The sequence below is a fragment of the Cordyceps javanica genome, chromosome 1, assembly GCF_051103115.1.
Source record: "Cordyceps javanica chromosome 1, complete sequence".
Lineage (NCBI taxonomy): Eukaryota > Fungi > Ascomycota > Sordariomycetes > Hypocreales > Cordycipitaceae > Cordyceps > Cordyceps javanica.
The window spans coordinates 3651487-3672882 of NC_139295.1; the positions used below are offsets into that span (position 1 = coordinate 3651487).

Below are 21396 nucleotides of genomic sequence, written 5' to 3' on the forward strand. Positions count from 1 at the left end.
GAAAAAGCAATTCGTATCATAAGAAAGGAGAGGCAAAGCGCACCAGCACCCATAAAAAAGTCATATTGAGCGCAATGCTCTCGGTAACATGCACGTCTGGCGTCTCAACGGCAAATCTTCTCTCTCTTTTTTTGTGTGTGCTTTTTAATATGTTGAAGTCCACCGTATATGTTGACAGGGCAAGTCTGGCGGTAGTCAAAATATCCTTCTGATATCACGCCTCTGCTGTTCCGATGCTGATGTTCTGAAAGTGTCGAAGCTCTTTTTTTTCGTTTGTCAAGAAAGAAAAAAATATATATACCGTAAAAGAATCTGACCGAGGTTCGTCGTCCGTCGCTCGATGAAATGGTTAAAAAAAAAAGAAACAAAATCCCGAAAGAAAACCAGCCAAGGGGTCGGGATCTCAATGATACTGTCCTTACTAGAACTCGGAAGCTCATGTAATCGATGCAATGACTCGGTTTTCAAAACAAGCCTGGTGCAAACGCCGTGACCCTTTTCCATTTTCAACTTTTGGTACCCAAATCCCTGGGTCAAAGCATGTCCATATTCGGAGCACGAGACTCTGAGTACTCCACATACTGTCTATCAAATCCAAAATGCACAAGCCTCGTTCGCTTTAACCATCATGCCAACAGAATACAAATGAAATCTTGTTCAAGAGCAGCTGCGGGTCTGTCGCAGCTCGCTCTGCATGCTTGCTTTGCGATGCCGTTTTTGCGGTGCTCCATCGCAATGCACCTCTTCGTGTCACAGGTCAGATAGACCGGTCTTACGCTTCAGCCGCGGCATGGACACCATTCGGCTTCTCGTGGGTTCCATTGACGGCACCGTTGGCCTTGGGTGCGGGTACCGGGACGGCCCCCCCTGGCGAAAAATCGGGCACGGCAGCAGAGAGCTGCGAACCCTTTTGACCATGTCCGTTGACACCATTGACACCATTCATGGCGTGGTGATCAAACTGCTGAAACTGGTCCTGTGGGACAAACGCAGGTGGAGAAGGCATGCCATAGGGCATCTGCATGCCGTTGTACTGAGGCGGTGCGGGATACGGCACGCGGCTTTTGAAAGAGAGCTTTACGGGGCCATGATTTCTGGCGAGGTCGTCACGATCCTCCAGAGGCAGGACAAAACTGTCCCAGCCCTCACTTCTGCGCACACGCTCGATATCGTCCTCGCCAACAACCAAATCAACCTCCATGGACATTTCGCAAACGGCACGAAGCATGCCAATGTCGGCCGACAACTCGCGAACACGCTTAAAGGCGGCAATGAAATGCAGAGGAACGAAACCCTGAGAGTCCATCCTTTGGCGGAGATACATGTCCTTGCACAGGTTTTCAATGGAGAAGTAGTATTCAATCTGGTTCTTGAGGACAGGAACCATCATGTTGTCCCAGTACGGCTGAGGCTGGAACGGCATGGCGCTCATGGGAGCCATGGGGTATTCGTATGAGGCAAACTGCGTCTGAACCGCGGGTAGGCGGCCGTTGGGCAGCGACATGCGGTGGAAGTTGGTGGCACTGCTGCGGCCACCGCGGCCTCGTTGCGAGGGGGGGATAAACATCTGACCATGGCCACCGCGAGGAGGTGGGCTGTAAGGACCCTGAGGGCGGCCGCTGGCCGGGCCGTTGCCGTTAAAGGAGGTGGCGTGCTGATGCTGCGAGTGGGAGTTGGTGTGGTGGCCTCCGCGTCCTCGGTACCCGCCGCGGCCTCTGTCGGCACGACCGTCGGCACGCTCGCGTAGTGGTAGCGTCTGCTCCTGCTGAAACGTATTAGTCGTGTTTGGGTGGAAATGACGGGCCCGACGTACAGCAGACGCAGCAGGAGTGTCCTTGGCCTTTTCGCTGGCGGTGCTGCCAGAGACCTTGCGCTGGTCACGGAGGGCGCCAACGTCGACGGAAGCTCTCTTGCTGGGCGGTTGGGAGCCGGTGCGAGGAGCGCCGTTTGCTGTGCTCTGTCGTCTGTCATTGTTCTTGGTAGCGGGGGCGGTAGAGGCCGCCTTGTCGCCAGACTGGCCCAGAGCACTCGGACGGCCGCCATTCACATTGCGGGCACCACCACGAGGCTTGGAGTTGCGCATCTGCGGTAATTGCGTCTCAAAGTTGACAGTAGGGACGTAGTCATAGGCAACCCACCTCTCCTTAGAGCGGGGTTTGCCAGCATCCTCCTGAGTCTCCTTGGGCTCAGGCTTGGCGTCACTCTTCTTCTTGTTGTCCTTGTCTTCCTGGACAGCAGTCTCGGGTGTAGGCCACAACATGGCGTCTTCAACAGAGGGTGGGAGTTCGGCCTTGCCGTCTCTGGCGTCCTTGTCGGCAACTCTTGCGCCACGGCTGGCACGCTCTGGACGAGGGGCATCCGGCTTGCGGGTGCTCTTGTGTCCGTTGACGGCGCCAGCAAAATCCGTCACTCTTGGGGGCGGCTTCACGTCCTCCGGAACAGCAGTGCTGCCAGTCTCATCAGGCTTGACAACTTTGGCGGCGGCGGCCTCTCGGCGCTGCTGCCAGATGTTGACAGACGGGACTGGAGCTTCGGTGAGCTCAATCTTGGGCTGCTCCTCATCGACGGACTTGTCAGTGCCCTTCTTCTTTCCTTTTCGGCGTTTCGTGTCGGCGTCGTCGGACCGAGTCGAGGACTGGGCTTCCCTGTCGGTTCTACGCCAGGGGCGCTCTAATCTGTTCAGTTCTTCTTCCTTGCGGCCATCTGTACGTCGAGAGAGGGCGGACTCGGAGCGGACATCACTCTCGGAACCGATTGTGCTGGCGGCCTCGTGCTTGTCAGCAGAGGCGGCGACGGAGCCTTGATTGCCAGAGTCGGTGACGGAGGCGTTATCCAGAGAGGTGGTCGCGGAAGCGGGAACCGCGGAGAGCGAATCGGTAGCCTGAGAGGTAGACTGGGGAGATTCGGGGTTGGAATTTTGGCCCTTGGCGGCCTGTGCATAGGAGAAAGCTGAAGCAGTAGCCATGGTGACGGAGCAACTATGCAGCGGACGATCCGGCGGAGCTGAACTCGTCACGGCAGTAGAGAGGAAGAATCGGACAAGCTTGGAAGAGCCTACGGGATGAGCGTAGGGGGTGTAACAAGCCTAAGTTTGTCACGGGTCGTCGCCGACCAAGATGAAGGGATTCAGTGATCTCCCGAGTGAGCAGAACCCTGGGGGTATCCGGCTCTCGATCGTCGACCAGGACAGGAGGGTTCTAGGGCCGAGGAAACCGGCTCTGTCGCGAGGGCGCCAAAAGGACGAGAGGGCGGGTGTTCAAAGGAGCCGAGGGGTCGACTGAAGCAGGCGAGTTTTTTCAAAAAGCGAAGTGGAGAGGCGAGGAGATGTTGTGATCGCGCGGCAAACGGAAAAATAAGTGACGGCGGCGTTGGTCGTGCGTCGGGCAACAAGGACGGGTGCAACCAAAACGAACAACAAACAGAGGCGAGGGTGGTCGAAGGCTTGTCGTCTGTGGTCTCTGGCGAGAGAGTACGGCGGCAAACGACGGATGGAGAGTGAAGAAGAAGAAAAAAAGGGACGGCAAAAAAAGAAATGAAGAAAGAGACAACGGATGAGGATGGAGACTGGAAAGTCACTCAATCTCAGGTTGTGTTGTTTTTTTCCCTTAATGTCTGGCTCTTCTGGGTGCCGCGGGTAGCAGGGGCAGAAAAAGTTGTGGTGGGAAAAAAAATAGGCCAGGTGCGGTTCCTCGTCGGGGGATCGGGTCGCTCCAAAGAAAAGGGAATTTTGTATGCCGAAGCGCAGGCGCAGGGACTAGGCAGAATTCGAGATTCCTGACACGAGGCTAGAAAGGGACGCAGTCAGGAAAGGTGCGAATTGGCGTGGTGATAGGGCAGAGAGGAAGATGAGGGAGGGAGGGGGATTGCGTACAAACAAGAGACGAAGAGACGGGTCCGTCGGCAGGGCTAACGAGGGTTTGGGGGAGGAGGAGGAGGAGGAGAGAGGAGGTACCTGAGGGGAGGAAAAGAGAGAGAGGGGAGAGGGAAAAAGAGAGCCAGAGAGACAGAGAGGCTGTAGCCAAGGCAGGCAAGCAGGCAAGCAGGCAAGCAAGCAGGCAAGCAGGCAGGCGAGAGAGCACAGGCAATCAGGCAAGCCGGTGAATAATTTTTACTGTGTGGAAGTAATAAATTTTCCTGGGCTGGGCGCGCTACCGATGTAGGTAGGTGGTACGTTAGGCGTAGGAGGTTTTAGTTCGATAGGTTAAGCAGTAGGTCGACACCTAGGCTAGTTGGCTAGGTAGGTAGGCTACCTAGGTAGGTAGGTACTTGGCGTAGTGGTGTTACTGGCATGTCTTGGGTGGTTTTTCCTCGTCTTTTCCAGGGCCTGAGACCGGCTGTGCCGTGCCAGAGGGATTAGGCTCATGTCGTGCGTAGGCATGTACCTTGTACAGATTATATAGGCAGGTAACAGGTACGTAGGCAGGCATGAAGGCATAGAAGTATATAGGTATGCATGTCATGTAGCCCATGAGCCCAGGCAAGTCAGGGTAATCTGTAAGCATGTCAAGATACATATGGGTACCTACTTGGGCAAGTAGGCCAGTAACTCAAGAGCTCAAGAAGGTACCCTCTACTTACTTGTATAGTCGACCTTGTCTGAGCCTCTTGTCGTGTTTGTCTGGCCTCGCCATCTGTGTCCTGCTCTCACTCGCTCAACCTTGGCTTGCATGCCCGACGTTGTGTTGTACTGCCTGCTACTGTCCTGTTTAACCCTCATTACCCACTCCCCCAGCCAGCTGCTAAGCACCCAGGTTGCCGGCAACTGCAACGCAAACCGCACTTAAACACGCCAAGTTACAGAAACCCTCCAGCCCGACGTCCCCCTCTGCGATGTCTTCGGGACGGGGAGGTAATTGTGTGGGATTGGCCGGCCCGCTAATAACGTAGGCCACTTTCCATCCGCTGGCGACTGGGCTTGGCACCCTGTAACTATTTATATGGGGCTGGAACGCCGAGGCACCAACACAAGACGGACAGGGAACGATGGCATTGCAGACAGCCCTTGAAAACATTTTCAAATTTCAGAGCTACTCAGTATACTTGGTAGAGAAGAGTATCAAAATAGGAAGCAAAGATTCCAAGCCTGGAGAAAAGAAGTGAAGCGATGAATCGCCTCTACCAGGTAGTACCATGCACGATGCGCACCATGGCCTGCTCTACAATTGCACCGAGCGAGGAAGTCCTTCAGGTAAGTACTTGCTTACTGACTGATCTGCTTGATGTTTACCAAGGTACCCGGTACGAAGCTGTTGCCTTGTCCGTCCCCTCGTGTCTTGCCCCAGGTGCCACGATCCACAGCACACCAGTCCAGCACTGCAGCACCTCCAGGCGGACTGTTGCAGCCTCCCGCTAACTCTCTTGCCTGCTGGCTGACTGGCTGACCGGCTTCCGGGGCGGCATGTTTGGCTGGCTTTGCCGCGCTAACACGGGCCAAAAAAAAGAGAAAGAAAAAGAGTCGCATCCTCCTTCACACTCACTGCAACTCTGAATAGCTACGGATACTTTCAGGCCACTTACTGTTGCCTAGGTACCTACACAGGTACATGCCGGCCAACCAGCGTACGCACCCTGACCAAGGTAGTTACCGGTAGAACCATTTCCAGCAAGGCCCGCCACTCCACGCACACCACATGCACCACATGCACCACGGACACCACATAATAAACCACATAAACCACATTAAACACACGCACCAAAGCCCTCCTACTTGTAACTCGACGTGTTCAACTCCGTGGCTGAACGTTGAAAGACTGGCCGATGCGTGGGTAAGTACGGAGTAGCTGTAGGTACATTGTCCAGAGCTTCTCCCATTGCCTACTTGACTTGTATCTGTACATGTCTCATCCTTTCCCCTCCTTCCCGCCGCTTCCATTCTACTTTTGTACTCAACTTTTTACAACGCATCCCGCCGCACACGCGCACAACCCCCCCTAGAACGGTGGCGGGCTCGGTATGACGCATAATAACCCCAAAATCAAAACGAACGTTGCCATTTACAAGCCTGCCTCGCAACCGGCAGCAACCTATTAGCATGCCCCGTCTGCAGCCTCCGTGCTGCAGCTTCACCAGCCTAGCTCAGCCTGTCTCTCTCGGACAGCGGCTTCTTGCCGAATTAAATATCGGTGGTCCTTTGGCCACGAGAAAAAAAACCTAATAATTTAAATCACAAAAGAGCCCATTTGTGCTTTTCTCGTGCCCACACGACGACTCCACACGTTCTGGATATCCGTCAACGTCCGGTTGTGGGGGCAAAAGCGACCCAAATTGAAAAAAAAAATTGATCTTTCGGAAACAAATGCTGCAAAAAATATTAGAAACTTTTCGATGACGGACTTGGCACTGTCTTTTCTCATCCTCTGCTAACCTCACGAATAACCCGTGATGATAACCCTACCATCAGTCCACGTACCAATGATGTGGTCAGCCTCAGCACTCCCTCGTCATTTTCCTTTTATTAGTCGACTCACACCTCGGTCACACCCTAAACCAAGCCTTGGCCGCTTCTTTTAGCATTATTGTTTACATACTTATTACGAGCATGGGGGAACAACAGAAAGGGCCCTATGCAAGCCACCCTTCCTTTCCCGCACCTATGCCGAGCACTGGCAACGAAAGATGGGAAGTGTAAAACCGAAAAAAAATATAGTAAATAAAAAATAAAAAAGCCACGGCCGACTACCCATGGCCAAAGAAAGCAGTTGCTCCCACGTTCTCCTCCTTCTCCCCCGAGGTTGGCGGCTTAATATAATACTATAGATGGCTTTCCGCTTCCGACCTCCCTGAAAAGTCGATAGCCCGATGAGTCGTTTTCTCCTCCTCTACAGACTAATCCTCCTCCCTCCACATGACCGGTCCGGGGACGTATATGCACCAGAGCGGAGGGCAATCCTGTAGAAATAAAAGGGAAACTGGTGTTACAACGTACGAGGGTTGCTGGCGATACCCACTCCGAAAAGATGAGGCATCTTGCCGGTCCATCCCTCCCACCACCACGTCAAACGCACTACACCAGACAGCACCGCGAAATAGCAAGCCTTCACACCACACACTCCGTCCATTCGCCCACCCAGGCAATGCACCCGTGGCGCCGTAGTGCATGCATCAATCAGGAAGGCCGTTGGGGGCTGGCTCCCATCTAGCGCCGCCGGTCTTCTAGGACAAGGTGGCACTTTTACACCACGCCTGGACCAGACCATTGCCCGGTCCAGGTAAGACGCAAGGCTTGCTGTCTGGCCTTGAATCTCACCTCGCCATTCTTGACTCGGCGCAAAACGGCGTAGAGAGGGGTCGTCAAATGCAGGCGGCCAGACTCTGCCGGTGTTTTCCCCGTTGGCGAAAAATGGTGTATAGTCGCAACCAGTCCCCTCTCTCCGCTGTGGTTCTCTTGCTGCAGGTAATTTAGAAACCCGCTCGCAGGCATCCACATGAAGAGGGAATACATACATGAACGGCGGCTACGATTCGGAGCCGACGTCATGCGGCCAACCTCGCTACAAAAAGGCGAACTCTGCCGCCCAGGATGAGCTGGGCGAACAAGAGCGATAGGTACCTTGAGGACTCTGGCTCCTGCGGGCAGGTTGAGATTGGCCACGCAAAACGACCAAAAGAGGAAATTGAATCGGACCATTCGTTTCCCTCGAATTGCCAATTTCCCTCTCTGTGGCGCGCACAACAATCTTGGCTCATCGCGCAGACCTCGGGGGTCGGTATAGTGTGCTACCCGAAGCCACAGGATGTGTCGGAACATCACGGCTCTCACCGAGCCGTGCATACCTACTACGAACCGTGGCCATTGCGTCTATTTTTATCCTTGGTTTCTTCCGAGCAGCGGCATAGCATGCATGGCCCGCCCCTCTGCCTCTGAGCATGGCGGCCGTGCTTCAGGCCGTAGGACATCTAGCGAGCACTCAACGCAGAAATACCGCACGCGCCGGCTCCTACTAATATGCCGGCATTTTTGCCCGGTTGGTGATGTCTGGCCAGATCTCATCATCTCGGCACCCCTCCTTTTCCCCAAGGCTGTGGCGATATGTCAGAGCCGCATGCCACATGGCAGTTCCGCCCGCGGCTTGAGCACTCGTCGCCCTCGACCGTGGGGGCAAGGCGTCAAGGTGCTTTTCGCGCGTTAGCTAGCCATGCTTTGGGCTCGCAAGACGCGGGCAGATGTGTGCAGAGGATCCAGGTGTCTTGGCACATGTTGTGCGTTGTAATGTGTGCGTTTCGCGTGGCCAGCTGGAACAAAGCTCTGCGCATTGACGACATGCAATCTCAACCCGGGCCTCACGACCATGCGGCAAACGCCGGCGGCTTTCCGAGAAATGCGTTGCCGTTGTTGCTGGTCAATCATGAGAGATGAGCAGTAGAGTCTGGGTGGGTTTCACATTTCGATTTGGTATCTCAAGGGCGAGTAAAGACACGGGGCGGCGAGATGACAAACGTGTCTGCGATGGACCAACGAGGTAGTCGTCCACGTTGCTTCAGTGATTTCCGGTTCTAGCTGGGGACGCTTTTCAGCCCGCATAATCGCCCAATCACATAGCAAAGACTTGCCGTCGCCAAGGTGTAGTCAATCGGAATAGGTCCCAACGTGCCTCACTCTCAGGCACTCGTCAAAGCGGCCGTCTGCACCGAGGAGACTGGGCTGCATGTGTCAAGGCCGACTTCCAAGGATAATTCTATGATGGCTGACGATGCGACGACGTGTACCTCATTTCCAAAGAAGGTCGGGTTTTCTACGTCTGCCTGATCTCCCCGCTCGTATCCATTCTCGCGAAACCGGCGGCTAGTTAACCCCATTCCCCGTGCACAAACAGGCAACCAGACTCTGTCGATGACGTGCCTGGCCAACGGCCAAGATTCTATTCCCGTTTCGTATACTATGAGCATCGTGTCATCTTTTTGCCAGCCTTGTCGTATTCTTTACTGTCTGTCCTTCTTCTCCAAATCTCCACACTTGATCCTATTCTTAGGGTGGCAGCGCGAATTCTCCAATCGGCGCAGAAAGCGCGCCCTTCCCTCCCGTCTGTCAACCAACCATTCGGCGGCTAACCAACTCTAAAATAACCCGCCAATCTCACCACCACTTCTACCACCTTCACAAGAGTACTTGCAACAAAAAACCCACAATGAACATGTTGCTCCTTTCCCAGCCAGCACTATATGGGTTATATTCCATTTATCATTAAAATAATCCCCCCCCCCCCTCTCCTCCCTTTTCAGGAAAGCAGACAAGAGTGCCAGGTGAAGCAGTCTCAGATGTAAGAATTTCTCGTTGGGAGTTTCACGCGATATAACTCACCAACCGGGGGAATACTTTGGGGGCATACGGGTTTAGCTTTCTTCCTGTTTGTCATGAGTTGGTCACCTGCCGCGATAAATCCTAGACTTTGACCACTTTGCCGATCTTCTCTTGCTTGTTCGCATCGGCCTCTTCTCTTGAACTTTCTCGTTGATGTACGTAGCAGTGGCGGTTAAGCTCCCGTCACATCGGGCTAACTCTGTTTGCGCTCTCACCTCTTTTTACAGCAAATAGAAACCAGCGTGATTACAAAAAGGAAGGATGAAAAAGCTTGATACTTCATCTCACCATGCCATCGCAAATCTATCGCATTCTACGTCAGGACGTCGCCACATTTTTATTATTCCTTTGTATTCATACATTGTTCGTTTAAAGCGTAAGCTTGCTAGTACAGATTTGAGAGTACGACGCTATAGGGCAAGAACTCAACGTCCGTCGGTTCTCAGAAATTAGAGAAAAAAAGAACTCGCTTATATCGCATGGACTATTCAGATTTTACAGTTTGCGCTGGCAGTTGCTGGAGCTGCCGCAGAGTTTCCGCACGCAGATCAGCCGCTCATCCAAGACGCTGCTTGCCGGGCACCAAATGTCGTTGCCATGCGCAGACCAGCTGAGCCCATGGGAAAGTAGCTGACAAGATACCAAGCAAGGGCTGCGAGCTGGACAAGAGCAGAAAGCAGCGTGAGAAGCGTGTTTTGCAGCTGCACGAGTTAGCATGGACCGTTTTCATAGGGGGGTCATGTGCTCACTTTGATGGCAAAGACCAACGTCATTATAATGGAGCCAAAGTAGGCCGCAGTAAAGGGCAGTCTAGGCGCGGAGAAAAGGTGATAGACATAGTTCATGGGGCCCATGACGGCCGCAAAGGACGCCAAGAACAGGCCGGATCCCACGGTCCATCTGCAGAGGTTAGCATGCAAGATGCGGTTCAGCTTTGACGGGAGCAAGGTAGGTGATTTATGACGTGCATGTCTCACGCGCAAGGTCGGTGAGCTGCCCAATAAGGCAACAAGGAGGACTGGCCCTCTACGAGACCAGCCGGCAGACAAGGCGAGTGGTTGGAGCAGAGTAGCTTCTCAAATGGGCAAGGTTGCAAGCATCGGAGCAGGCATGGGAAATATACAGGAGTCAAGTGCCGAAGTGCGGGAGGGACTTACAAGAGAACAAACTTGCGCGGGCGAGTGGCAACGATGGGGAAGAGAGTAAAGCATATGACGAAGCATGCTAGGGCCGCAAGGTTGCAAGCAGCAAAGACCAAGAGTCTGTCCCAGCGACTGACTAAAACGCAAAGAGTTAGCCACGGTAAGCCACGAGGCGTCCCATCTGCATCACATGCAGAAATCGTGGGAAGTGGAGGGGGACTAGGCATAAGAGAGGCAGAACAAAGCGCGACTCCGCCTGCAAGGGCATGGGTGGCTGGCCGGCGCAGGCACCGGGCAATCTGGGATATGATAGGATTTCTACTCACGGACAAACCAACCCTCTTCTTCCTCGCGACGACTTGGGGCAGGTAGAGGTGCGCCGGGCGACGCTTCGTGTGTAGGCAGTTGCAAGTATCCACGATCCTGGAAGGGATTCAAATTCTGGATACTGGAGAAGAAACCTGTCTCTCTGGAGGTATTGGCGGGCTCTTCGGTAGCGCGCGACCATCCCAAAGAGTTTATCGAGTCTCGGAACGATGAGGAAGCCATGGTAGCGGTCAAGGTGGGCACCCGGCGACGGTACGGTTACTGGCGAGACGATCGACGTAACCCGGTGACTTGCTTGCAGCAATGAGCGGGCACCTTTTGGTTTCTGTCGCAAAGGGAGAAGTCGAACAAAAGGCCGAGCGAGGAGCGAGATGGGGGGTCGAGTCGCTTCGTGGGGGGGTGCGTGTGTCGAGACTAACTATTCTGTTTGGTCAGTCCAAGGGGGCGAGGCAAGTTATACAGTTGCAGAGGGCCGGATGTGGCAAAAGGCGAGGGAGGGGTGGGAAGGGTGGTGGGCATTGCGCAGCCGGCCGCGCAACAAAGGTAAGAGGCATAGGCAGCAGCAGAGCATCACGAAGGCGACCGCGCGTACGGTTTGGCCGTGACAGGATGTGCGGTTCGAGCAAGCCGAAGCAGCGATGGGCGATGGACGACGGGAGCAGTGGAGCAGTGTGTCTCGCCAGGCGGGAGGAAAGGCCCGGAAGGCGGTGGAGAAGGGTGTGAAGAATGATGGCAGATGGCGGGCGGAGCTATAGAAATGGGGGAGATGGACGCACATGGAGCTTGGTCGCAGCAAGGAGAGAGAGAGAGAAAGTCGATATGGATAGAGAGATACGAAGTCAAGAAAGCTGGTGGTGTGCAAGAGCGAGGTAGAGAATGTGGAGAGAAGGTGGCACATGATTGGCAGATGCGGGTCGGATGCTACAGTAGAGGCTCTTTGGTGTGGGCGGCTTGTGAGAAGGAAAGCCGCTAACGACGGCTAGAGACAGCCAACGACCGCTACGAAGCGGATAGCTGGGCGCAATGCAAGTCACACCGCGCAAGTACCGGCCCGCAGGTCCCAGGCATGCAGGTTGACAAGGCGAAAGAAGGTAAGTAATCCTATTTCTGGATTTGCTATCATGACCAGGCGCGTCGACCTAGTGGCATAAATAGCGGGCGGTGGTAGTGGTGAAGGTGGCGATGTTGACAAAGTGTGGCTAGTGGCCTGGTACGTATACCCTCCACCAGCCGCAGCCAGCAGCACGCACCAGTCGGGAAGACGGACAGAAAATACAAGTTTCGAGAGAACAGTACAGACTGATACCTGCGCTTCCGGTCATTTTTACTCACAAGTGTAGAAAATGGGCTGAGAAACGCCCCACTGCGGCCGCCTGTTCTACCGGTCCATGGCACCATGCGCTCTTCTCTTGACAGGATTACACAATGGTTGCGAACCGTGTACTGCGATTCGCCCATGCACGATTGTGGGAATGCCGATTTTGGCGTCGGTCCATGCAGGCTATGGGAACGGGTTGGCGAGACATGGATCGACGACGATGGGTTGTGTTACGAGGGAGGCTATCCTGATAAGGCCGGGGTGCGCAAGTATTACATGCAAGCTCGACCAGAGATGTATCAGTCTACTCACTGGGTCGACGTACGATGAGGTAGACGAGTCGACCACGTCCAAGGCTGCGAGGCCTCCGCTGCTAGCTTTACCAGTCTTTTACTCTCCCAGTCTGCCTGCTGCTCTCAGTCTCTACTGAAATCTCATCTCACTTCTTCCCCCGCTGCTCTGCCTATCGGCATCACGGTTCACCCCCCGGTGCCTTACATGACCGCGTGGTCCGCCGATGGGGAGCCCGCAACGACATGCCCACGACCCATGACCGCCCAAGTTCCGGCGATGTCATGATGCACGGCGATTACAGAGGGCAAGAGACGAGCGCGACGACGGGCCTGGTGTCTTAGAGTCGAGTCACGTTCGGCCAGACTGCCCACCATCTCGGTCACTGATTGGTGCGGGCACTCGGTGGAGGGCCACCACCACGCTGCGACGCCAGAGCAAGTCAGACGACGCGTTCCGGGCAGCATGGCTCCGGACCTTCTTTTCTGAAATGGAGTTTTGTCCATGGGTAACTTTGAAAAGTCGTCCTCGTAACGGCGGTGCATGCAGCCACGGTATCGTATTTTTAGATGGTAGTTGGCCAAGGGTGATCTTGGTAAAGGGCATGACGTCCGTGGATGATGGCGCATTGTCAAGGAAAAATAGTATAAAGAGCAATGCCCCAATCTGATTCGCGCGCAAAAGCGAATGTGATTTTCTGCCTTGAACAAATACATGAGCCATCTTCCTTCTTCCTGCTAGACATATTCAGTCAAGGCTTGATTACGCAAACCTCGTTACTTGCCTTTCTAGTGCCGTCTACTTACACGCCAAGAATCAAGATACACCGGCTACACCGGTCTACACCGTCTACACTCACCCGTACTCACCGACGCGCGAACGCCAAAGTCAAAATATAAACTCCGATCGAAATACAAACCGAACAGCTTCGCATCCTTCCACCAGTTCTCGTTGGCTGCTAGTCTCATCGCGGCCGCCATCGGCATTCCAGCCCCATACACCATCCACCACAGGGACAGACCCGAGCCGAGAAGGGGCACCTACTGGTATACACAGACGGTACGGCTAGCACATACCCTTCCCCCAGGATCCCCTCCCCCTGCAAGGCCCGTCGTAGCGGCAGATGGTTCCCGCACTCTGTTTTGCATCGAACGGCTGCGGGCGGATTTGCTGCTCGGACGAGGGGGTCACCCATGCAGTGAGTGTGCGAGCAGGCGAATGGTTGCTAATCCTGCCCGTCTCTTTGTCTAGCTGCAGCGAACGAAAACGCCCACGTCGCATCGCGCCCCCATTCCTTTTGCTAGTTTTCTTTTTCCATGTCGCCAATAGCGCAAGCGAAGCAACAATACCAGCATTATTGCAGATACAGATAAGAACGATCTGTCATTTCGCATTTGCGCGCGGCGGCCCTTTACGGTAAGCAGACAACGACAGGTCGAGCAAAGGGGCGAGGTAGCGAGGCCGGCAAGTCCCCACTCGGGCTACGCCACAGGCAGCGCCTCAGAAGGGGGCACTGACCAGGCGGTCTGAACTATTGAGTCTGTCAAGCAGGTATCCTTGTATCGCTACTTGGAAGACTTTGGGGACTTGACGAGACTAGCAGAGACTTGGATCGACTTGCCGCAACTCGCAGCCTAGCCAACTTGCGCTCAGATATAGTGGTTGCAGATTTGACTGACATGCCTCTAGCTCCATCACCGCTTGAACTATCCAAGATAGATAAGAAGGCTTCCGGCAACCCACACCACGACGGCTCCAAGACAACATAAGCTACCGCCCTCTGTTACCTATTTTGCCTAGGTACCGACCATTTAGGTACTTGGTACGGATTACTGTCCTTAGCACCACCTTAGGTACTGCTACCCGTCCAGCCACAGTGACGGTCGTGCTAGCGTCCCTCCCGCTGCTACCACACTGTCGTAGGCTGGCTCCAAGGTCGCCACCTCCACAATTGCGACTTTCAGCTGCCCGTGCTCGTCGTGAATTACTCAACGACGTCGGTTTAATTCCAGTTTCAAGGTTTGTTCTATCTCGAGCCCGGTCGCTGCCTGCTCAACGTGTTTGTATATTTACATGCCCCAAGTAAACTCTGCTGCCTTTTCGCTCAGCCCGAGCCTGCTCCACCCGCGGCACACCCCGGTCTGTAAGTAAGTCTAAGTCTCAAGTTTTCTGTTCATATATATCAAGCCTCATCCCTCTTCCCGCTGCATGTCGCACGACGCATCTCTCGACTCTCGCCGCAGCCACCACTACCACCACCCCAGAAAACGAAACCTGGCTTTATCCCACCCTAGCAGGTGCTAATCATCCCAGCCTATAACAGATTCCCACCAGCGTCCAGAGGACACAACAGCTCGTCCTCCTCGACACCACAACATCTGTTCTGTCATCCTGTCAACTGCCAGTTGCCAGCTGCCAACCACCAGCCGCCAACCAGGGCCCTCTCATCCCCAAACGTCATCGGCCGCCAACTGCCAACCGCCACCTGCAAACACGGCCTGCCAGCCCTTTGTAAGTGCAACCCCCGGCTCTGCCGCGTTCTACATTCCTCTCGTCCCTCCTCCTACTCCCCTTCATCCTCCCTCTTTTCTCCTTCTCCTCCATCACCGTCCCCTTCGCCAGCGCATCATCGCTGCCTGATTGCTCTCGCGTCATACCATCCTCACCTGGCCTTTGTCCTGGTAGACCGACTCACAGCTACCACATCTGTCTGGGCTCGCTACTCCGTATACATATTCCTTTTTTTTTCTTCCTTTTTATGGGGCTCCTCGTCCGCCGCTGCTGCCGATCCCCTCAACTCCTTCGCACGGTTGTGGTGCGCATCACTGCAAGCTGCTACTGCTAGCTGCATTGCTTCTTTCCCCTCATTCCGCTTGGCTGACCACATTCTTTTTAGCGCCCAACAGGCCTGCACTGCTGAGTCGCACACCATCACTCCCAAGGCACTTGCGACGCTCCTTGCGACGACTCTTAGCCCACCGTCACCGACACCGCCCTGTTACCTATAAACCTACCCTACCCATTTGTGTCCGTGGCCAAAAAAGGACCCTTGGCGCCCGTCAAACTTGCCGCACCGCTCCTGGCTCCGCCCTACCATTATTTGCTCTCTCTCTCCCTCTGTCAGAAAAGCAGCCCCTCGCAAGTCCCGGCAACCATTTCTGACGTTGCACATCTTTGCCCTTCCGCATTCACATCCCGTGCAACCTGACAACTCACAAACTCACCCGCTCTTCCGGTACCATATGGCCCTGCGATAGCTCTGCTACCTTGCCATTCATATATCTGTCACTCGTACGAGAGGTAAGTCGCCGACCTTAGCGCACTGCCTCAAACCCTCCACACTCGCCCGCGCTCCGCCCGTGTCTCGTCAGACAGAAGCTCGTCATCAGGCGTTGCATCCTCTCACGTCCCCGCGCCTTTCTCTATCTCTCTCGCGCATCGCAACTAACAACCTACATCAGCACTTTGCTCGACGCCCGATTTACTCTTTTCCGGTCCTCGCGCGTGCCGCCTGCTGCGCACCCGCTACCCTCCCCAATACAGCCCTCTGGGCGTCCACAAACCTTTCACATTTGTTGAATCTGAGTTTACCAACACAACCGTCATGGCTCAACACGGCTTCGCCCAGTTTGCCTCGACCAACGGCGGCAACATCGACCCCAACGATCTTGCCATGGGAGGCGCCGCCTACTCCAACGCCAATAACTTTAACACGGGTTCCAACCAACCCAACGGCTTCTCCAGCGGTTCCGCCGTCTTTGGTGATGACGAGCTGCTCGATGGTCTCGCCAGCCCTGGCGACAACCAGCATCTCAATCAGGACTTTAGTAATATGAACATGGGCTTTCCCCAGTCCAATTTTACCCATCGTGGCTCCCTCCAGATTGACCCTACCAACGGCTATTCCAGCACCCCGGATGGAGACCCTATCCAAAGCCCCTACGGCCACGGTTTTAACAATGCACAGTTCCGCCAGATGGGCACCTCCCTGCATTCTCCCATGTCCTACAATGGTTCCCCGCTGGCCGCCGGCGATATGGGTTCCGCCAGAGCCCGGATGTCCCAGGAGATGCAAAGGAAGGCCTCCAACAACAGGACCCCCATGACCCCCAAGACAAACAGCATCCACGGAATCCCCATCGGCTCCCAGGAATCTCCATCATTTGGTCCCCAGTCCATGCGCAACTCTGGCAGCCATGACAAGTCCCCCGGTCACTGGCTGAATACTCCCACAGGCAGCATTCCAGCCTCGTACAACTCGGGCTTCTCCTCACCCATGCAGCAAGGTATGGTACCCATCAACGAGGTCATGATGAAGGGTGGCACATCCATGCCCGCCAAGCTCAGCGGCCCTCCCGGCGGACCCGTATCTTCCCAGGAAATGAAGCGCAAGCGCCGTCGCGAGTCGCACAACCTTGTTGAGCGTCGCCGCCGCGACAACATCAATGAGAGAATCCAGGATCTCAGCCGTCTTGTCCCCTCGCACCGTCTCGAGGATGAAAAGATCCGCAAGCTCATCCAGAACGGAACCCCCCTCTCCCCCACCCTTACTGGAATCTCCAACCCGTCTCAAGCCACCTCGGGTCTCGCCGGACCTGGCGCCAGAAGGGCCACCGGCGGCGCCGCTGGCAATATCACTACCGGACTCCCCATCGAGGACAAGGATAAGGGCCCCAATAAGGGAGATATCCTTAATGGTGCCGTCAGCTGGACCCGCGATCTAATGTGGATGCTCCACCTCAAACTTCAACAGCACGAGCATCTGATGAACACCATTACGGACCTCGGCGGACAGTTTCCTTTTGAGCTGACTGACGATGAGAAACGCATGCAGTCTGAGCTCGCAGAGGCCCTGTCGCGCACTGAGAATGACAACATGACCTACTCCCGTACATCCGGCTCTGGCCTTCGTGTTCCTGACCACACCGACTATCGCGGCGAGCCACTCAACGGGGCCGGCCCCAACCTTGACACCATTGGCATTACTCCTGATGCTACTGGCGTCATGGGTGGCGACATGGGAGACGCCGGCCAATTTTGGCATGAAGACCACGATGACGGCAGCGGCAATGTCCCACTCAACTTTAAGCATGAAGATGAGTATGACATGGACCTCAACTAACTGACCGCCGCGTGTTCGTTCTTCTATGAATAATGTTTATGCATCGGCCGCTTGCCAACAGCATACAGGGTCTTTGCTTTCGCCAGCAGACCCTTGGAGCATGATATACTGGCGTATTGGTGTTTTTCTGTCGCGTGCCCACCACGCTTTCCCGCGTCCTTTGCTCTTTTCTTTGGCAACGCAAACTGAGTCGCCGCTGGCGTCTCTCTTCGCTGCTGGCGTTTCGGAATTCACACTATGGAATGGCGATATGGAGCTGGCTTTACTATTGTCATAGGTTCCGTGGCCCTTGGACGGCAAGATTTGACATACACACGCTTAACACGGGGCACAGCGAGTCCCCATTCGATCTCGACCTCGAGGTCTCTTTTCCCTTTTCTTATATTTGGACTCATTTTCCTGCAAGATTCTGGTCTTCTTTTCTCTTTCCTTTCCTATTCTCCGTCAAGGGTGCTGCGCCTCTTGTCTATTTCCTTTTTCCATTTATTTTCTTTATTCCTGCGCGTTATACACTGTTTCAGTGAGCTATATACAAGGGCATGTATCTGCTTTTCAGCACACGTTAGAGAGTCTTTGGTGGACGTTTTGCCATTTATCATGTTTAATCCGATATACTTGTCGATGCTTTTGATACACTTTGTGAGGGACATTTGCTTTTTTTCAGATACCACAGACTACCTTTTTTTTCCTTTTTATGTTTTGTCATTTTCTTCTCCCCTCTCTTATTAGTTTTACAGTTTGGGAATTTGAACCGCTGTGCTTGATACTGTTGTCATTATGTGACGTTCTTCGATGTGCATTGACCTCGAATCACAGTAAACCACTTCAGCTGCATTGCGGACAAGGCAGCTTTGCTTCACAAATGTACCTCTAGTTCAAGGCGAACGGAGCGCGTCCACCGTAATATACATAGTTTCTATCCTTGGCATCCTCACCAATGCCTGGTGCAGATGAGATACTCGCTCATGGCAGTGAGAAGCGTCCAAGCTTCCTTACGCTTCATCTCCTCCTGCAGGGCAATCCTCTCGAGGGCTGAGTGGCCGTCAAAATAGCGGCACATGGTGGCCCAGGCCTGGCGAATACGGTCGTCGCGCAGCCGCGACGCGATGGCGGCCAGGTACCGCGACTCGGGCCCCGTTGTCTTCTTGGCGTCCAGTATGATGTGCGGCGCGATGCCCGCGAGGTGCGCGCTGCGGTTGGTGGAAGGGTGAGCCGTGACCTCGGGGACGACTTTGCGGGCGTGGGCGGCGGCCTTGTCGGCGGCTTCGCGGGACACGCGCTGTGCGATGCGCGCGAGGCGTGCGGCCTCGGCGGCGCGCTCCGTCGTGCTAGGTATGGGCACCGCGCCGGCCGTCGAGGGCAGCGAGCCACTGGCGGTAACGTCGGACGCGGACGCGGACGCGGTGCTGGCGATGCTGGCCTGCCGGCCCTTGCCCGGCTCGCCAGCGTGGGCGAGGGAGGCGGAGAGAGCGGAGCTCGTGCTTGCTGGGGACAAGACGGCGGCACCAACCTCATCACCGTCCTGATCAGCGTCGTCGAGGCGGCTGAGTTGGTTGTGTGGGCGCGTCGGCACGGCGGTCGACATGGGCGAGACCGAGGATACGGCACCGGCCGAGTGCGGCGACGTGGAGGGTGTCGGCCCCTCGAGTTCCTCGGCCTCCATCTCGTAGTCGACCTGGTAGACAATCTCAGGCCAGACAACGACGTAGGCAAAGGTGCAGAGCTGAGTGACCCAGCCGCCGCGGACAAGCCAGGCCAGCATGCGGAGGTACAGCGGGCGGTGGACCTTGCTCGGGCAAAAGGTCTTGTATGGCCGCGGACACACAGACATGTCGGATAGCAGGTTGGCGAGCGGCGGCGCCAGCGGAAAGGCGCGCTGCCAGCTCGCCGACGCCTCGGGCAGCCGCGACAGGTCGCAGTTGGGCGACACGACGTAGGTGTCGCGCGCGTGCAGTGGCGGAATGGCGATGGCGCGCCGCCAAAAGATGAAGTGCTGCGCAAACTTGCGGACCTGTGAGAGGCTAAGGATGTTACTCTGGCCGACTTGGTAGAAGCTGTGATTATTTTCCGTGTTAGCCATTATACACACGTGCGATTTGTTGATTGACAGCACATAGAAAATGCCTCACCTCATCGTCGGCTTGGAAAGCCGCACAAACTCCACCATGGGCAGCGCGCTCGGGTCGCCGTCCGCCTGCAGCTCAGCGACGATCTTCTTCTCATCCTCCATGAGTAGCAGGCCAAAGTTGCGGTCGAGGAAGCCCGGCTCCTCGAGGGCGTCCTGCGTCAGGAAGGCGTTGGCAGTGGTGAGCCACAGCCCCCGCGCGCGCCGGGCCTCATCGGGTAGCGGCAGGTCGGCCACGTAAAACGGCGCGGGGATCTGCACAGACGGGCTGAGGACGCCGGCGGCGGTATCGAGATGCAGCGTGGCGATGCGGTTCTGCGAGACAGCCTCGAAGATGTCGTGCACCGATGCGGCGAGGGAGTACTGTTGCAACAGCTCTTTCCAGAGCTGGCTCATTCGTTTTCCTGCATTTGCGAGTTAGACGGTGCAACGAGAAGTGACAGCGGGTGGATGGTGGGCGTACGGTCTTCGCGTGCGCGGTCCTTGGTGGCCAGGATCTTCTTAGACTCTTTCCACACAAAGTCGCTGTGCTGCTGGCTGTATTTGAAGGCTTTGTTGACCTTTTTCGCTATATTCGCGTAGAGAGCGTCGACTAGCTCTCTTGTCTGGTCCTTTTTGGGCTGCAGTATAAAAACTAGGTTGAACATGGTCATGGAGCTCCTCTTCTCTTCGTCTTCCTCCTTTTTGTCCTTGTCTTTTTCTTTGTCGACCGCACCATCTGAGTCGGTGGGCGCGGACGGCGCAGAGACGGCAATGGACGGCGCACGCGACGTAGCCGGGATTTCATCGTCCGCGACCGATGACGGGCGGCCGGGTTTGTTCTTCTTGGCCCTCTTCCACTTGCCGCTCTCTGGGACGTGGATGGGGTAGGAGACGCAGAGAAGGGGGTCGAGCGAGAGCTGGAAGAGCTTCTTGTGGTAGGGCCGAGCGGGCGTCAGAATACTGGCGAGGTCGCGCGTGGGGAAGCCGGCTACACTCTCCCAGGGTACGGTCTGGGTGCCCGAGTCGGACATGGTATGTTCGTCGTAGCTATGGCGGTTGTTGCCGCCGCCGCCGCGGGTGCCGCCGTGCTTAGACAATGACCCGTGGTCATCGGCATCGCGAAAGAGTGGTCGTGACAGCCGCTCGAGCAGCATATCCTCGGAGTCGGCGGCATCGCCGGGGTAGTCGGCGTCGGCGCTGACGGGGAGGACGACGGGCGGATAGTGAAAGACAAAGGCCGGGCCGTCGCGCGATCGGTTGATGACGAGGGCAACGGCGATGAGGTTGTCTGGGTTGACAAAAGACATGACGATTCACATTGCGCGGGGCGGCGGTGGACGCGCGTGGGCGTGGAGGACGGCTACGTCTGCACGGCCAGGCAGAGCATCGCGAAGGGCTAGTGAAGTTGGAGAAGCTATGTGCTGAGTAGGTAGCTTGGTGGAGTGCCGGATCTGATGGCGATGCGGGGCAGTTGTGGGACGATTGGTCGTGTACGATTTGCAACAGATACTCGCTGAACCCCCCGGAGAGGTGCTTTTGATTCGTATCCGATAGGTGTTTCGATTAGTGTTTTTTCTCATCTTGCTTGTTGTTGCTCTACTTGTCACCAGCTCTGGCTTGGGTTGCGGCTGATTTTACTGACTGCTGTTCTCTGTCTGGGTCCGTTTATGACCGCACAGTCGCGTCGTGTCAACTCTACTAACTTGATATCGAGCATACCTCCTGATTTGTTTTCATAGCTTTACTTGTAGCAAAACCACCAGGCTACACTACCAAGAGTACTAAAGTACG

At 55.4% G+C, this 21396-nt stretch overlaps 4 protein-coding genes across 4 annotated transcripts; 1 reads left to right on the forward strand and 3 right to left on the reverse strand.

Moving 5' to 3' along the window:
- Positions 1-772: 772 nt before the first annotated feature.
- Positions 773-2965, reverse strand: V2A60_001110 (uncharacterized protein; the record flags this gene model as incomplete). Its single annotated transcript, XM_083252475.1, has 2 exons — positions 773-1762; positions 1814-2965. 2 exons carry the CDS (start codon positions 2963-2965, stop codon positions 773-775), a joined length of 2142 nt encoding a protein of 713 aa, XP_083108601.1.
- A 6881-nt stretch (positions 2966-9846) lies between these two features.
- V2A60_001111 (Got1/Sft2-like family-domain-containing protein) lies at positions 9847-10989 on the reverse strand (the record flags this gene model as incomplete). The annotated part of the gene is made up of 4 exons (XM_083252476.1): positions 9847-9999; positions 10048-10198; positions 10456-10576; positions 10767-10989. The coding sequence occupies 4 exons, from the start codon at positions 10987-10989 to the stop codon at positions 9847-9849; spliced, it is 648 nt and encodes a 215-aa protein (XP_083108602.1).
- Positions 10990-15980: 4991 nt separating this feature from the next.
- On the forward strand, positions 15981-17498 carry V2A60_001112 (uncharacterized protein; the record flags this gene model as incomplete). The annotated part of the gene is made up of 1 exon (XM_083252477.1): positions 15981-17498. The coding sequence occupies one exon, from the start codon at positions 15981-15983 to the stop codon at positions 17496-17498; it is 1518 nt and encodes a 505-aa protein (XP_083108603.1).
- A 931-nt stretch (positions 17499-18429) lies between these two features.
- V2A60_001113 (nitrogen permease regulator of amino acid transport activity 3-domain-containing protein) lies at positions 18430-20912 on the reverse strand (the record flags this gene model as incomplete). The annotated part of the gene is made up of 3 exons (XM_083252478.1): positions 18430-19552; positions 19628-20027; positions 20087-20912. The coding sequence occupies 3 exons, from the start codon at positions 20910-20912 to the stop codon at positions 18430-18432; spliced, it is 2349 nt and encodes a 782-aa protein (XP_083108604.1).
- Between the last annotated feature and the right edge of the window lie 484 nt (positions 20913-21396).